Below are 18055 nucleotides of genomic sequence, written 5' to 3'. Positions count from 1 at the left end.
GGCTGCATCTATGATTGTTTCGAATATATTTTTATATTGGTGAAGAGCCAGACCAGATTAGAAACGTGTGTGCAATGCACATTCACATAGGATTACAGTACATTGTAAATGTATCGGTGTTTTGTCTGAGATGAAGATAATGCTGACATAAAAATAATACATTGATATCCTGTTAGGAAAAGCTACTGTGTTTTGAAAGTTGAAACTAATCAGCTCCGTTTCAATTCATAGAGTTTGCATACATTGATCACTTCTAGCAGGATGTATACAAGCCATGTACACTGGAGATGTTGTGTTCTTGTTACAGTTACATGTAATTTCCTCTCTTCAGACAGCTAGCACACTAGTATCCTTGATTTTTGAGAGGTTTCTACTTTTGCTACATGCACAGTTTATCATGCCGTGCTTTGCAGTTCTAAACATTAACCCTTTTCCTGCCGAGCGCCCCTGTCCGTTATCCTGCCAAGTCGGTCAAAACCGGCCCCCTTTTCCGTGTCTACAGAAGATAGGCTCTCCTGCACGCTTCCCTGCCAGGCATTTGGCGGGAAAATACCGCATTTTCGGGGTACGATTACCGACCATATACGTGTTAGACTTCAAAAATTTTTGCATGCCCGTATAGAGGGGCAACCGCTGATGAGGTTGTGTCCAGAAAATGACGAGGTCACGGGCGTTGTTTGCCCCGGGGGACGTGCACTTTTATGCCCTTTTCTAGCTTACTTTTGCGGAAGTAAAGCTCGTTCGCCGGCACGCACGGCCACACCGGGGAAACATCACCTCGCTCGTGGGTTAGTAGAAGACCCAGGGGTTAGTGCTATGGGTGCGGCAGCACCCTCAAACCTGTCCTGTTTCCCCTGGGTTGTGTCACTTGGCCACGTACTTTGAACGACTTGGAAGAGTCGCACAGTGCAGTCTGCTTTGACGTAGTGTCAACGACATAGCTTCGCCATTGAAGGAAGGCGTGTACGTAGTTTGGCCAGTTCAGTGCAACACTTAGCTCGTTAGTGTTACCGTTTCCTAACAGGTTAGTTGTGCAGTTGTTACTAAGGTGCAGTTTTGTACCACCTTAGCTCTGGACAGTGCAACTGCTCTATGCACTAACCCAAACGACAGATGGTCGGTACACGTCTACGTCGCACGAGCACAGCCTCCGTTGGGCTGTGCCCCTCCCACGGGATACAACGCACGTTCATCCATTACTATAGCGTCCTTACGGATCTGCCAAAAACGAAAGTGGGGGTAAAAACAAAGAAACGAAAATATGCGATCCATAGATAGTATTTTATCCGGGAATAATTACATTATGCTGAACAATAAATCTCGGAGTCTGTCTCGACGTCCGAGTGCATGGTCCGTGTTTCAAAAATTAAAAAGGGGGGTGGCAGATCCGTGTTACAAAAATTATAATCGGGGGAATTGTACAAATAATCCGTCTAAACAAAACAAAAACAACGAAAATATGCGATCCATAGATATAATTTTATTCGGGAATAATTTACATTATGCCGAATAATGAATCTCAGAGTCTGTCTCGAAGTCCGAGTGCATGGTCCGTGTTACAAAGATTACAATCGGGGGGATGTACAAAATAATCCGTGTTTCAATTTACAGTCAGCGGGATCGTAAAGCACAAACAAACGGCACAACCGTGCCAAAATGTGATCATGGTCCGTGTTAAGAATACAGTCAAGCCACTGTGAGGCGAAGCTATCCCCTGTCCGTTATTTACGTCGGGTTCTCTTCAGTGTTCTCCCTAGGCCCTTCAAGCATCACGTCTCCGTGACGCTTGCCTTGATCGCCGTGACGCTTGCTACAATGCCGTGACGCTTCAGATTTTTTCCGACACCCTTGATTGACAGCCCACTTGCAGTTGACGGCTCAGTGTATTGGCATGGGACATCTGCCAAACTAGCCTTATCAACATCGTTTTTAGTCCTGAATAGACTTTTTCGTGTTGATTGACGAGTTTACATTAATCAATTGACACGTACAAAGGTGTTGAAAAACACCGGCCGAGCGGCACATCGGTGTGGCCGCGACTTTGATCATGTTGATCGAGCGTCGTGTCAATGGCCGTTTATCAAGTTACGTGGGGGGATAACAGTGACATCGACGCCGTGAAATTGCTGGTGGTCAAAGCTATCGGTCAAAATTGCGACCCTCAAGAAAGGTTTATAAGGCGTCTATACCTGATGACGGTTAGTCTACATGAATTCTCCATGGCAGTATTACGAATGTGCGTTTGTATTTTAATTATTTTTCTGTTCCTTTTTGTTGAGACAAACGGTGAAAGTATCAGAGCAGGAGAACGGTAGAGTCCGTGGGCTGCACACGTTAGTTGTGTGCGTCATATTACGCTACGCTGACTTGACCTAGTTTCTCGATGTTGGGGTCACTGTAATTTTACAAGTTTTTTGGCTAACGTACAATCGTTCTTTTGCATTCTTGTAATCTTTTTTTTATTTCGCGCAAAGTTTTTAAAAATATGAGTTTGGATTAACATTTTGGTCGCGAAATGATGTCTACAGTGCCATGTGACGTAAACAGGTCAGGCGATTTCCAAGATGGCGGTCGATGTGTGGGCTTTGAGCGTTTCGCGCTGTTTTCAAGTGCAGGTCTCGTTTCAGGTTCGCTAAGGAGGCAAGTTACTAAAACGACAGGGGTTTCATAAATTTTGGTGACTATCATTCGTGTAAATACGTCTGAATTTTCTGTTATGGTAAACCGTAACAGTCCCTCTATTCATTGGGACCGTAATCGTGTGCTCAAAAACTCGCTTCAGGTACACAGCCCTGATTGTGTGGCTTCGTTGCTCTGTATAATTTCGTAAACAAGTGACGCAATGTTTCATCGCAAACGTTTCTCCATGCAATGAGCGTACGAGTTGAATTTTTACAACTGAAGTTGGATTGCTGAAGAAACCAAGATGTGACCGTTCAGTTTTCATGTATGAATTTATTGCAGTTCATGGTGCTACCTGTAAACTTAATTGTTTATTCCCCTGATATGTATGTTCATGCAGCAGTGTGTGTAAGTAAATAAAACGCATGTTAAATGACTACAATTTGCAGTGACTGTTTTATGTGTGTATGTATTTAAATATATGTTAATGTATGCAAATTAATTATGTAAATTTTATGCAAATTTCCGACATGCTTGCCCTTGATCCTAGGGAGAACACTGCTCTTGCTGATGGGTGTCGTCGGGGCTGTGTGAGTAGAGGTCTGCACGCCAACGCTCCTCTTACCTCGTAGCATCATGCGATGATGAAAAGCCGCAAAACACTCGCCCTCGTGAAGATGAACCCCGCACAGACTACATCCTTTGGACGTCTCAGACAGTCGTCCGCTGGCAGTGGTCTTACCCTCTCTGCTGCATACTTTACAGCATTTCTGCCGCCCCTCCAAACGGCTGACAACGTGCATCGGCTGATTTTGTGGATTTATGTACGAGGCAAGAGAAACGGTGGCCTCGACCTCTCTCACACTGGGCTGCGATCGCCCACAATAACCGCCAATGAGTTGTTTCCGACACGCAGATGAAACATCTTATGGGTCAGCTTACTATCAGGGTGTACATGCTTGAAGCATATATATGCATTTACCAGGGCAACATCAATCAGGTAACATGCCAGATATGTCCACCATCTGTGATTCTTGCGCCCAGTGTGAAAGTACTTGCGCTTCTGGTTGGCTCGGTCGACACCTCCCATGTACCGGCGATAATTATACAGCGACAGAGGCACTTGTCGCTGCTCGTCTCCCTCCCCCACTGGCACGCACTCCAAGGGTGGATAGACCGTATTCAAGATCAGCACCTGAGCGTTACTATCCTGATAAGCAGTGATGTTAAGACGAGAGTCCGTTCTGGTCGTGGCTTTCATATCCCCAACAGACAGAGGAAGGCGCTTCCTCTTACCTGGCGGAATTAATTGAGGGGGCATGGTGCGACGATTACGGCGGTTAAAACTCCCGACCATGTAGATCCCGGTCTCCATCAGCTCTATAGCAGTAACGACCGTGCTAAACAGGCTATCACAAAATAGGCTGTGATTATATCCACAAAATGGCTGGACCAGCTCCATCGTAATTCTTTTCACCACACCTCGCTCCTGCCGTCTCCCATCAGTCCGATCCCGAAATTTCACACCTAGGTACGGTGCAAAGTTAGCGATGTATGCAGTGGTGGAGTCGCATAGCTGCCATATCTTAAAACCGTCTCGGTCAGGCTTATGCGGTAATCTCTGCTTAAATTTAGAACGGCCCTTGAATCGCACCATGCCCTCGTCGATGGAGATCTCTCTACCCATCTTATAATTATTTACGCACCTGTCAAGTATGGGCTCCATCCATGGATTGATTTTATAAAGGGGATCCTCCTGACACTGACGTCGGCAGCATGCCTCATCAGGATCACGACGTGGATCGTTCTCTGGGTCTGCCAGATGAAAATATCGCATAAGCTGCTGAAAGCGACTGCGGGTAATCACAGTAGAAATACCCTGGTTTCTCAGAAATGGATCGCTAGACCAATAATCCTCCACTGATGATTTACGGTCGATACCCATACAGACTAAGATGCCAATGAACGCCTGCACCTCTCGGTAGTCAGCGTTACGCCAGTATTTATCGATCTTTCTAGCGATATATCGCTGGTGGAACTTGGCGTATTTATTAGTCTCGTCCTTTGCCAATCTGATCAGTGTAGCTGGAATAAACTTAAAAAGTAATCGATCTCACGGGAGTGGCTGGGCAAGGTGAAAGTCGGTCCTCTCTCATGGTCAAAATCGGTCTCCTCAAATATATTAGCATCGGTAGTTTCCGACATACGCCAGACAGGAGGGGTGTCGTCCTCCGCCAACACAGCAGCAACGTCATCATCGTCGTCAGAGCTTGCCTCACCTACATACTGCCTGTCATAAAAGTCATCGTCCTCTGCCGCATCCTCGTCAACCTCCGAGTCGGACTCAGCGGTGATATCACCGTCGTCTGGGCGTCTGGGCCTGAACTCGCCCGTAGCGGCATCAAGGATCATATCTGGCTCAAAATCAGGTGGGCTATCCTGATAACGAACCCTCCGCACTATCTTTTTCGGCGGGGACATCGCAGCACACGAAACTATGGCAGGAGCGGGCTGGGCAGCCTCTGCTGATGACGAGGACTCAAGCTCTTTCGCACTGGGCACAGGAACCTCTCCTGACGCAGGATGAGGGCTCATGGTGCACGCAACAGGTGGTGTCTCTCCCGGAGCAGCCGGGGGAGAACCAATGGCATCAGCCGTCTCGTTACTAACTGTCTCACTAGCAGCAGCAGACGTAGTCTGTGCAGGTGAAGTATCTCCCACAAGAGCAGCAGATGTCTCTGCAGGTGAAGTAGTCTCTCCCGGAGCAGCCGGGTGAGAACCACTGGCAACCGGTGACCCACCATCATCATCATCGGTAGAACGATCAGTCTTACGTTTACGCTTACCACTGGGTTTTTCAGCCGGAGATAGCTTCGCCTTACGGGTGCGTTTCTTGCCCGACTTCTTAGAACGTTTACTAGGGACATCACAACGATCGCTACCACTACCGCCCGGAGACTCTGCATCTTTGAGCTTCAGTCGTCTGCTCGCCTTCAGAAAACTTTTGCGGTCCGTCAAGCTCATGTCTGGAACAGTGTCGACAGACTAGCAGGTCCCACCCTTTTAAAGCCACAGGGAAACAAAGCCTGGACATGATTGGACGCAGGGGTGTTTATATATGCAGCCACCTGTTATTATAATGAACCTACGGCAATCAGGCCACCAACCGGCGCTGAATTCCTACCCGTCATGTAAATTGCCTGTCCGTACCATTTGATATGCTAATAATACTCGTTTGCAATGCAAATCCCTCGAGCACTTAGCATAACATAGTCAATGTCATTAGCATCTCAACTTGACATTCCGTCCAGCTGGGTACGTGGCATGCGCACCTGCCACCCAAGGACGTTGGCCCAAGCCCATGCTCAGTACGGGTGGGAAACCCGTATCTTTAACCTCATGTCCCTTCTAAGTACGCCCGAGCAGGGCGTATTGTCATCCAAGTCGGTGACAAGCCAACCCGACTGATCGCCCATTAAGCAGTAATGGACTGGCCGTCTCGTTCTTGTACGGCAACGAACAGTGCTTCAGCGGCTTGTTTAGGTCATAACCGTTGCCTTCCGAGCGGCTTACCCAACTAAGGCGGTCAAAGACGAAGGATACCAAAATTGTCAACAGCTGTCTCGGCCTCATCCGTTGGGCAAACATGGCTCCTTCAAATAACGTGGCCAGCACGTCTACGTCATCAGCGGTGATGACGACCCGTCATTGACGCCCGAGTGCGTAAAACTCGGAATATACCGACAGGTACCTCTACCTGAGTCGGTCATACTACGGTATAAACCAAACACAGGTCTGCCAACTCCCGTTAGACTCGGCCGTTAGCCGAACTTCACAGGGACAACATAGGCGTAACAAGTCGGTGAACAACGGTTCACGCACCTAACCGCAGCCGCCAAGTCAGTGAACAATGGGATCGAATTTCGAGGCCTTGTTCGTGAATGGCAAGGCTGAGGCGGTGTGTTTCGTTGCACGGCTTGAACGTCTAGAGCCAAGTGCAGCCGACAACGTCCGACATCCGACTGGGTAGTCTTTTCGAGAAGGTAACAAGTCGGTTAAAAAGCGGTGGTTACCCTTCATAAATGTCGCTCAAGTCCGTTCGGATCAGTTCCATGTCAGGGACTAATCAAGCCGAGTCCGTCAAATCCGTCCGCACTTCCCGTCAATCAGGACTAAGTCCGTGATTTTCGTCTCGCACCATTGGCAAAAATTGCACCGCCAGCTGAGGCGGTCTTAGGCGGTTGCCTTATAGATTAGCGTTGCCGAGACGGTCAATTTCGGCCGCAATCTATGTAGTGCCTCAGAGCCAAGTTAGACCAAACTCCGCTAGGATACGTCACCGTGCTAACCTGCCAAGTACGCTACTTGTCCCTCCAAAAAAACCAGTCCCCCAACGGGGTAGGGGACTGGCTGGGTAGCTTCTGCACCTTTCCCTGTCCTTGGACTCCCTGTGAACCCATTTCGAGAGCAAACGCCGTTCCTCGCCCAAAACCTGTCCTCGAACGACCCCTAGCGTGAGCAAGGGTTTGCTACACGTAGTTCCGTCGACTAGGCAGGAAAGGGGGTACCAAAAAGTAGCCCGATTTCCACCGCCTTAGGAGGATAACGGCCGTGGCTGCTCAGATTCTAGCTACACCGAATTTCAAGCGGATTTTCACGGATTGGCAGGAAAAGGGTTAACCCTTTTCCCTGCGAGACAGTATCACTTCCCCATCAGCCAACTCAGTGAAAAGCAGTATTGAGCCAAACATACCTATTCCCACCCATTTGGCTTGGTCTGTTCCAATAGCTTTAGTCCATAAAAATCATGTTTACAGTATCTGTGATTTCAGGGGCCTTCAAATATTCAATATTTTGTTAAAATGCACCAAATGGGACATACCTGTATTGTGCTTCACTAGTTTTAACCAGCTGGACCTGATGATGAAATATGAACATGGCAAGAAAAGGGTGAAACATGCATGGGTGAAATGTGAATTGACTCACATCAGCCATGAAATGGTTTATTTCTCTATAGTTTGATTATGACAACCAACTTGTTTATTCAAGTGAAATCAAAACTCAAACATGATCTGTTGACCTCATCATTGAAGGCACTGTTCATACACTAATGATATTGTCATGTACATACAGATGTGCAAAGTCTTTTGAATAAAATAAAAAAAAAGGTCTATAGAGTAAAAATAAAAATCGAATAGTTATGTGTACATACAAATTTACATAGTTATTTTCAGTCAGTAATGCCGTCATGTTTTGTGAGTTTTTGTGTCTATTGATCCAAATGCTAGGTAAATTGTAATTCAATTCAGTGTGATATATGGTTGGACATTTCTATGTTTACCTGTAACCAACAGTTTTAATAGGAGACATGTCAATGTTTCAACCAGCATCACAAGAGATTATCATATATGCAAATCTATACAACATTGTTGTTGTCCAAGAAATTGGTTAATTACACAACAAACCAGATGAAAGGATTTTACACTTGGCAATTGACTTTTCATGATGATGTCAGTAGTTAAGCAGAATTTTGTGTCTACATGTACTGTATATGTTCTGTGCCATCATCATTGAAATATGATGATTACTGCGAGGTCAGTTAAGGTGAGAGAGAACCACAGCTGAAATAAATACAGGTGATAAATTGTCAATGATTTGTATGAGTCATAGCAAACGCAGGCCCAGTCACTGACCCAGTCACTGACCCAGTAATATATGTAAATGCATTCTTGGCTACATGTACCATCACCAATCTACTTAAATACAAGTTTGGATTTATTACGTCTTCTGACAAAGTATTCAGCTTGTACAATTTTCATTTCAGATCTATAAAAACATTTCAAATGAAAGTGTCCAGATCTAGCAACTTCTACCAGTACAATTCTAATATTTACATAATTGTATTCTTGCTGGTATTCTTTGATTAATCAAGTAAATGTACCATCCGGAAGCAATACAGGCATAGTTTATTTGTTGTTTTGATTTGTTATTTTTATTAACGTCCATGTTCATTTGTTTCGTTTGCCATAGTGGTATAGGTTAATGATTTGTTTTGAGAGTTCCTTTGGAGCTCTATGTTTCTATCAAGTGACAGATGTCTGATATTTTGCTGTAGGTCAGGTAAAGTAAACTAAAAACATCTTAAAATAGAAACTTCCTTGCTGAATGTGATTATGACACTGTCCATATGAATCCATATGAAAATATTTTATCTTGACGCACATACATATAAGTTTGAGAGCTGTTAAAAATTGAGGCATGGCCAAATTGCCGCTAGATAAAAATTCACCATAATTGTCAGCATATAAGTGTAATATACTACTTATCACTGGAAGTAGGGACATGTACATGTACTGGAGTAACATGACATAAATTTATGGAACCTAGTTTCACTGATATGACCAATTTGAATATTGCAAGAGCAAAAACTCCCAAGGTAGTCATCCATCACAATAAAAGACAGAAATCAAAGCCATGAGGAGCAGAATGAGATGGACTGAATATTTCACAATTACAAGCTATGTCATGCCGCTGTGATATGGAGTACCAGTATGTTCTGTATCTGGTTATGAACACTGCAGACATTGTTGACTGCGCAAGACATTTTGCGATACTCTAAAACTCACTGTACGTGTTCATATGTGAGTGCTCTGTGGTACATGTAGTTTAAATGTCTTTTTTCAAGCCTACAGTAGCCAGGGTACATGTATTTCTATAAAAAATTGTCTGTATTTTCTATGTATTTCATATACATGTCCATGTAAATCTGAAAAATTTCACTCTTTTATTTTATTCCCCACTCCTAGTACAGCATTGTACAGTGTTTACAGGTCAGTGTTGTTCGCCCAAACTATCTGTTCATGTAAATGTTGCTTTGTGTAACCTCTTTCCATACTGTCTCTGATGAATACAGGAATTATCAGACATGCAGGCATTCCATGTGTGTCTTTCTTTGACGATACACCAACTTGGCCAGACTTTCAGTAAATACAGTTTAATTCATTTTGGGTTTCCCAAAAGATATCTCGTTTGTTTTTTTCATCTCGGTTTTACCAATGAAAAAGACAGTGTTCTCAATTCCGTTGGTGAATAAAAACATAACAAAACAAAATTGTACATGTAAATCTTTGTTAGAACTTGTACAAAACTGTTTTCAAAATTTGATCAGGAAATATACACACTTGCTGTCTTGTACAAACGATTCTAAACTGAGCAAGTCCCATTCTAATTTTACCATATTATTCAACATGGTGAAGACTGGGTTACGACTCAACCAGATGTAGTAAACGCTGGTGATTTATTGAATGCATAACATGCAATCATATCTTCTGATTTGTAATCACATAAAGGGTTGAAATTGAGGTTACAGGAAATATGCAGTTATACATTCCTATAATGATGATACACTGACTTACATGTAAAAAGACCGTCTGTTCGTATTTTCATTGACTGAATTAATGGGGAACATTTTACATTGCCGCTATCATGCATGCAATGTGCAATGGGAGTATGAGTAATGGTGAATGCAAGTGATACACTATAGTACAGTGTTTCTAAAATCTTATCAAAGTATCAAATGCATTGAGTGAGGCAAAGTCTTTGCAAAGCCATAAAGAATGTGAACAGACAGCCTTTCAACACAGTTTGCAGCCTATCCATGTCTTTGTATCTCAGCTAATAACTGCAGTTGAGATAAGACTTAATAAAGGGATGTTCATTTCTTTAATGGTGTAACCTTTGTATGCTTTTAAATGGGGCACCAAAGCCTTAACCCTTCCCAGCACTGCTCACAAAGGCCCTCTGTCTGCAGAATAGCAAGCTGTGGGAACCTGAAAAGTCCAAATTACCAAATGAAATTTTAGTCTTTCAGCTGTTCCTTAGGCTTCTATGAAGTCAAATAGTGTTTTGTACGTAGAATTTTGTGATTTCATTCCCAGTATGAGATGACACTGATTCTCAATGTCTTATGGTTATTGTTTTTCAGGTTTATCAAAGGCACAGAGAAGTTTTGCAGAAACACTGAAAAATTTCAATTTCGAAACTATCGGGATTAACCAAACTGATGATGAAATTGTGATCGGTGAGTATTTATTGTATTTCTGAGGGAGCCACCTAAACGAAATTGTGATTACTTCACACCTCTCTGATATGACTCAATCTGTAAGTGTAAAAGAACTTCCATAAGAGGGTACACTATAAATGGGACAGCGGGGAAAAGAGAAAAGCTTGCACTGCGTGTGTGATCAGCTGCATGAAGTGCATACAAGTATATGGATGTATGATGTGTCATTTTACCTTGAAAGAGGGGAGGAAACAGGTCATGGTCTGACATTCATACTGACCTTGCTATGCCACAGTCCAAACAATAGACCATATGAGACCATACCTTTGTTTTGTATTCAATGGACAAATGCCAAGGGAAAATTTAGTTTGATTGATATATGGATATGTATACTATTTACATGATTCAGCGTGCTGTAACATTGATACCACAGCACACTATCGTGTAAATTTGTTTTGGTAAGATACAAACAAATATGCACATGTACATTAATGTATTTGTGTAGAGGTGGTTCAGAGTGGAAATGACACATGGGAAATTCAACTTACATTTGCATGCATTTAGGGTTTGTGTTGTTCAGGATTATCCTGTCTGTCTTGTTGCATAATGTGTGTTTGTCTGTCGATCAAAAATCAGTAAATGTTTGTGCAACTGTACATTAGTAAATGTGAAGGACAGATACAGGTGTTGTGTGTGTGTACAGAACAACCTTGAACCTGACTTTGAATGTGATCGACCAGTGTGAAGTTGCAAACATCATTGATGTTACGTTTTGAGATTCTGTCAAATGCAGTGTTTGAGAGTTTGATTCCTAGTTGCCAGTTTGGCTGTCTTGTCTTTCAGTACATGTAGATTATTGTAAAACCTGACGCTGGAGACAGAATGATTCTACTATGAAGAGTTCCTCATTGCTTTGTGCATGGCCAACAATAACGATAGAATTCCCCTGAAGGTGAAATACAGTCGAACCTCGATAAGACGAAAACGGTTACAACGAACAAAATGCCACAGTCCCGATTTTGTGCTATTGTTTACAATGGCCATTTATATCGTTTAAAACGAACCACGTACGCTGAAAACCGTTTACAACGAACAAATTTTCATTGTGTTACGAAGAGTTTTGAACAATAAAGTCTCAAAAAAACATGCCTGCAATTGTCTTTAATCAGTTGAAAATGCCGCCTACAATGCTTCCGCCTTGTCGCGATAGTCAACAAGTTGAATGGGGTTTGGGCGGCGAAGTCACACCTATTGTTTACATGCACTTACGCCGTTGACACCATCATGGCCAACGTAGAAGTTTCGAGGGGGGACGACTTAACGAAGACTTTTGTATGCGTTTGTGTATATGCGTTTGTATGCTTTGAAGATTGCCGTTGTGAGAAAAGGGACGCTATCTTTACGGATAAAAGGTGGTTCAATCTCGGGGAGAAATCATTCGTCATTGCGATTTCAACATGTCAACAACTCCTCGTACCAGTATCAAACGTCGTGCTCTTTCATTGGACTGTAAAGTTCAAATGATTCGAGCGATAGAGTCTGGCCTACGTCATGGTGCAGTGTGCAAGAAATTTGATGTCAAACCAAGCATCGACCATTCTTAAGAAGAAAGAAGAAATCATCAAAATGTTTGAACACAACACTGTTCAACCATGCCGTAAACGCTTCCGGTTTTCGAATGTCGATGACGTCGAAGAGGCGTTGCTGAAATGGTTTACAAGTGCACGATCACAGAACATTCCGATCAGTGGCCCTGTTATGCAGACCAAGGCTGAAGAGCTTTCGAAGAAACTCAACCACCTTGACTTCAAAGCAAGTAACGGCTGGCTTGAACGTTTTAAATCCCGACACGGGATTTCCTTCAAGTCTGTGTGTGGCGAAGCTGCGTCAGTGGACGAAAGTGTCGTCAGTGACTGGGTAACATCCAAATTACCCAAGCTGTTGGACGGCTTTCATCCGAGAGACGTTTTCAACGCTGATGAGACTGGTTTGTACTTTAGACTGATGCCTGATAAGACTCTTTCGTTTAAAAACGAAGTCTGTTCTGGTGGCAAGAAGAGCAAAGAAAGGGTAACGGTGATGCTCGGCGCAAATATGGATGGGTCCGAAAAGTTGAAGCCTATGGTGATCGGCAAATCGAAGAAACCGCGATGTTTCAAGAATTTAGATGTGAACTCTCTGCCTGTAATTTACGAAGCCAATCAAAGTGCATGGATGACCAGCGACATTTTTTGTGAGTGGCTTCACACACTCGACAGAAAGTTTACCCGCCAGAAGAGGAAAATTCTGATGATCATCGATAATTGTCCCGCCCACCCAGTTGTCAGAAACTTGAGGTCGATCCAGCTCGCGTTTCTGCCGCCCAACGTAACATCGAAGCTTCAGCCAATGGATCAGGGGATCATCAAGAACTTCAAGTGCTTCTACCGCAGACGTGTTGTTGAACGGTCCGTTGTCGCCCTCGATGCCGGTAAAACCATGCTTAATATTGACATCAAAGAAGCGATCGACATGATTTATTCATCGTGGCTGAAAGTTACATCGGAGACCATCGCGAACTGTTTCCGCAAGGCACAGTGTACGCATGTGTCAAGTTGTGACAACGCGAGCGACAGCAGATCTGAGAACGCGGACACGCCGACCACGTCATCAGAAGAACCATCTTGTCTGTGGGAAACTGTCATGTCTGACATGGAAAGTGAAGATGCTGTGAACTTTTCTGACTACGTTGCAGTCGATGACGATCTTGTTGTTTGCGAAGTACCAACAGATGACGACATCGTTGCATCAGTACTTACGCCGAATCAGCAGGACGATCCCGAAGACACCGAACACGTCGATGACTGTGATGTGCGCAAGAACGACAACCCTGTTCCGACGTCGTCTACAGCTCTGGAATGCCTGTCTAAGCTGAGACATTTTCTACAGTCGCGAAGCAATATCGACGAGGTTACCTACAGCCATCTTTCTGCAATCGAAGACTCACTGTATTCTACAGTGTGTTCAAGTCATCGGCAATCGAAGATCACGGACTTTCTATCGCGGCCATCACATTAGTAAGGACAACTGTATAATGTGCTATCGTGACATTGTGCATCACTTTGGTTTAACGAACTCTCAAATGTTACTCTGTAAATCACAATTGTAGTATTTTGCCAGAATTTTTAAGATGTCATTCTTTTATTCCAAGACTAAATTATTGTACATGTACTCAGAAAATAATACGCGAAGTTTTACCTTGGTCGACTGCAGTCAAACTTCCGTGGACATTACCTTAATTTATTGTAACGTATTGTAACTTTATTGACTTTCACATTGTTGTTAAAATAACAAAATTTTACATTTTGTAATAAATAAACAAGTTTTGTTTCATCTAAACTTCTTTTTCTGTATCTATCTTGTACCGGAATGTTTGTTGTGCGTGAATGAAAGTGGTGTGTAATGGCAGCCATATTGTTTACGATGATATGACCCCTCCTGACCCCGACTACTGATATAGCGAACTCCGGGTACAACGAATGAATTCTCACTGTCCCCTGCTCTTCGTCTTATCGAGGTTCGACTGTACCATGAACTCAATGAACAGAATTAAGGGTGTTCCCATAGCTGACAATCATAGTGTTCCGTGATATACAGTGGTGCAGTGTAGGGTTTAGGAAATGTCATATTTCCAACTGGAAATCCACTGAAATACTGATACCCGAGAGAAAGTTATTTTATTCTGCATCGTGTTTCTATCATGCTCATTATGGAATTTGATCATGCTTGCCTGCGTGTTCATATGTGTGTGTACAGTTTCACATGAAATCAGTGATTCTTGTCTTCCAGAGATACAATAGTGAACTAGATTAAAAGGCCAGTAATGCCAACTTTTGATGATATTTTCATTATTTCTATTTTGTATGTCAACTGTAAATTCGTATTCTACTCCCAAAAGAATGTTGAAACACCTACTACTTACATGTACATGTAGCTTGTCAACTTAGCGTGTATATGTCTACATGTAGAAAGCATTGTTATTGTTTAGATGCCAATTCTAGTCCAGACCAGAATTCACCTGTCAATGATAACATTGCAGTTTACACATGTACAGCCTGGGTTGACAAGCTGAATACTGTGTATATCAGCATGCCTTGGAGAGTGCTGGCAGAACAAGAACGAATTATGGTTGACATTCAAAACCAAAATGGGGAAAAAATTGTCAAAAGTTCAGCATTACTGGCCCTTTATTAGTAATGATTGTGTTTTAAAAACTGTACAGGTATCCTGCAGATTGCACTGCCAACTCTCTGTCATAATTACAACAAAATTTGGCAATTTACGGAAAGATTTTTGTGTTAATTTTAAGTGCCTTGTCTCTCAACCAACCCGTAAATTTTTACGGATGAAGTATTTCAAAATCAACATGAAATCGGTGTACTAAGAAGACTGATTTGGCTTACTCCAATATGACGCATACTGTTTTTACATGTATATATTGAGTAGCAAGACATGATTTAAGTGAAATTTGTGTTTATGTACATCTTCAGGCTGTTAAAATAGTTTATTGTCATGCTTTACTAGTGTGTTAGCGAAATTTACTTGATAGTGCAAGATAAATCTGGCAAGAACAGGGTGGACTGAAAGGTGAATTAGTTCATTGTAAATGTACATGCTGTTTCTGTGTGTACATCTAGATCTGAGAGCATCTCTGAAATCTAGAGGTATAATAGTTGTGTTTCATGGACTGTGTGATGGGTTTTGTGACTGGTTTCTGTGAGAGCATCTCTGAAATCTAGAGATATAAAAGTCGTGTTTCATCGACTGTGGGATGGGTTTTGTGACTGGCTGTGCAACTTGTTTTGCAGCAAGCCGTTTGTGCTGCATATTTGGCCTACAGGGCTGTGAGCTAAATATGCAAACTGCTAATGCTAGGCTGCAGCTAGCTTTATGATAGGGATCCTTTAGAGCAAGGCAAGTCCAAAAGAATACAAATCTCTGTAATTCCCAAATTGCATCTCACATTAATTCTTTCACCCCCAGTTCCCTGTATACAGGTACAACTTTACCGTAGAAAACAATGGATTTGGGACAAACCATGGTGGTGAAAGGGTTAATTCTGTTATGACTCGTTTCATATCAATCACTTTCCAATACAGATGAAACAATCATAGTGACAATATTTGTGTAAATAGACAAAAAGTGACTTTATTGTGTCTAAAGTTTAGGAACTTTTGGCGAGAATTTCACCTTTGTATCACCTCATTTTGAATAGGTTTTGTCTGTTTTTCTGCTGAAATAAAACCACTTCACCCCAGCATTCAGTGATTGCACCAGATCACCAAATAGTACCGGTACATGTATGATTGTTACAAGACAAATGCAGTGTAATAGTGTACAGTGTACTGTACGTTGTTGGTGTCTCTCCAGATGAGATTATTTACCTTTATGAAATGTTAGATTAAGTATCATGTTCAAATTCTGAGGTACAAATGTGCATTGGCTTTTAGGTGTGGATTTCTACAGGCCATGTTTATGTAGTAACAATAATTCTGTGAGTAATTGTGTTCTTCACTGTACTTGCATGTGTGGCAAAACATTGATACTCATCCTATCTCTGTCATTTCATTGGAAAGAATGTTTTAGCAATTAATGTAAAAAATTTGTTCTGCTGTATTTATTTGTTGATGTTAAAGTCCACAATCTGATTTCACATTCAGTAGTGAACTAATTTCATGGCTAATCTACTGTCACTTGAGTTGAAATTCTTGTGGCTACACAGCATTCCAATATGTGTCAACAATGCGTGATGATGAATCATAAGCTGTACCCTGTCTATTTCACCGTGGTCTCAAGAGTCCTTTCCACTCATATGTACATGTATTTAAAAAGACAGACAATCAAGTCAAGATCCTTTTGTGGGTCAGTGCTCTCATTGTAGCTTCCAAAGAAGAAAACATTGCTTCTCAAAGAAATGCTGCATTCGTCAGTGTCACATGATCAGATACCAGGCTTGCTTTCACTTCTATGAGGCATAAAAGTGGGTGTGGAGGAGGGGGGGGGGGTCATGCATCCATTCTTGCGCATTTACACATGTGTATTCAAGCCATGTTTCAGCATCTTGTTGATACTGAATTTGTAACTCTACCTGTCCTTGTACGATGAGGTGTTGACACACACTCTGACAAATCATTACATAATGCTAAGATGTATAACATGTTTTATATATAATGACATTGAGACATTTAGACGAGTGACTTGTTTATTAACCAGACAAAAATTCTCTGTCAGGATGAGCTGCTTATCACATGTCAATAAATATCATTGGTGTGATATTCATGGTGTCCATGTTTGAACAGGATGTGCTTGGATTCCTGGTCAGGCCAAGCAACCTTTTTATCATGTTCATAACCTGTTTTGAATTGTGAAATTCCTCTTAAACTCAGACAGAAGAATGGAAGGTGCAGCAGTAGTATTTCTGAAGTTTATACATGCATGGGTTAGATGAATAGATTGTTTGTAGAAGGAGTGGTTTTACCTCAACTGATATACATGTACTAGTATGAATTCAAACCCTTTCCTGCCGAGCGCCCTTGTCCGTTATTCTCCCAAGTCAGTAGAAAACCGCCCCATAATATGTGCCTGCAAAAGATTGGCTCTCCTGCATGTTATCCTGCCAGGCATTTTGGCAGAAATCGCCCATTTTCAGGGTAGTTTTAGCCGTACTTGTACGTGTTAGACTTCGATAATTTCTACATGCCCGTAGACAGGGGAAGGAGCTCAAGGGTTGCTGCAGAAAAAAATTGAGGTCACCGGCTTTGTTTGCCCCTGGGAGTGCGTCATTTTATTGCCGTTTCATGTTTATTTTTTCGGAAATAAACTCCTTCAGTATTACGCACGTTCGCTAGGCACAAACATCACCTCACTCATCTGTTAGTCAGAGACCCTGAGGTCGTGCTAGGGGTGCAGCAGCACCGTCAAACCTGTCCTGTTTCCCCAGGGTAGGGTCAATTGAATACGTACCTCCAACGACTTGGCAGTGTAGCACAAAAACTACGTTTTTGCCGTTGTATTAACGACATGGCTGAGCCATTGAAGCACAGCTTTACGTAGTTTTGCCAGCTCAGTTGGGAGTTGGCTTACGAGTGTTACCGTTCATTACTGACTTAATCGAGTGGTCCTCAGTCAGGTACGGGTTTGTACCGACATGGCTTGGGCTGCAGCTAACCAGTGATAACCAGTCACTACCCCCAAGTCTTCAGTTCACTTTTGCGATGCACGGGTGCAACGCAATATGCTTCCATTGTTCTAGCCATCGACGTGTCCACATGCTGGCAGCTATATTGTACTGCTAGCTGGTTTGCATAACAAAAGCAGTCCCTGCTAAATGCA

At 42.7% G+C, this 18055-nt stretch overlaps 1 protein-coding gene across 4 annotated transcripts in view; it reads left to right on the top strand.

The window, feature by feature from the left end:
* The window catches only part of LOC139130768 (rho GTPase-activating protein 26-like), an 84446-nt gene that overhangs the window by 3344 nt on the left and 63047 nt on the right, over positions 1-18055 (top strand). For all 4 annotated transcript variants that reach the window (XM_070696560.1, XM_070696563.1, XM_070696562.1 and 1 more), the window contains exon 2: positions 10607-10702. In XM_070696560.1, the coding sequence (XP_070552661.1) occupies positions 10607-10702 (96 nt within the window). The remainder of the gene's footprint in view (positions 1-10606; positions 10703-18055) is intronic.

This window comes from Ptychodera flava, chromosome 4 (genome assembly GCF_041260155.1).
Source record: "Ptychodera flava strain L36383 chromosome 4, AS_Pfla_20210202, whole genome shotgun sequence".
In the NCBI taxonomy this organism is placed as follows: domain Eukaryota; kingdom Metazoa; phylum Hemichordata; class Enteropneusta; family Ptychoderidae; genus Ptychodera; species Ptychodera flava.
The sequence above is the reverse complement of the archived record's forward strand: the minus strand, read 5'-3'. Positions and strand labels throughout refer to the sequence as shown.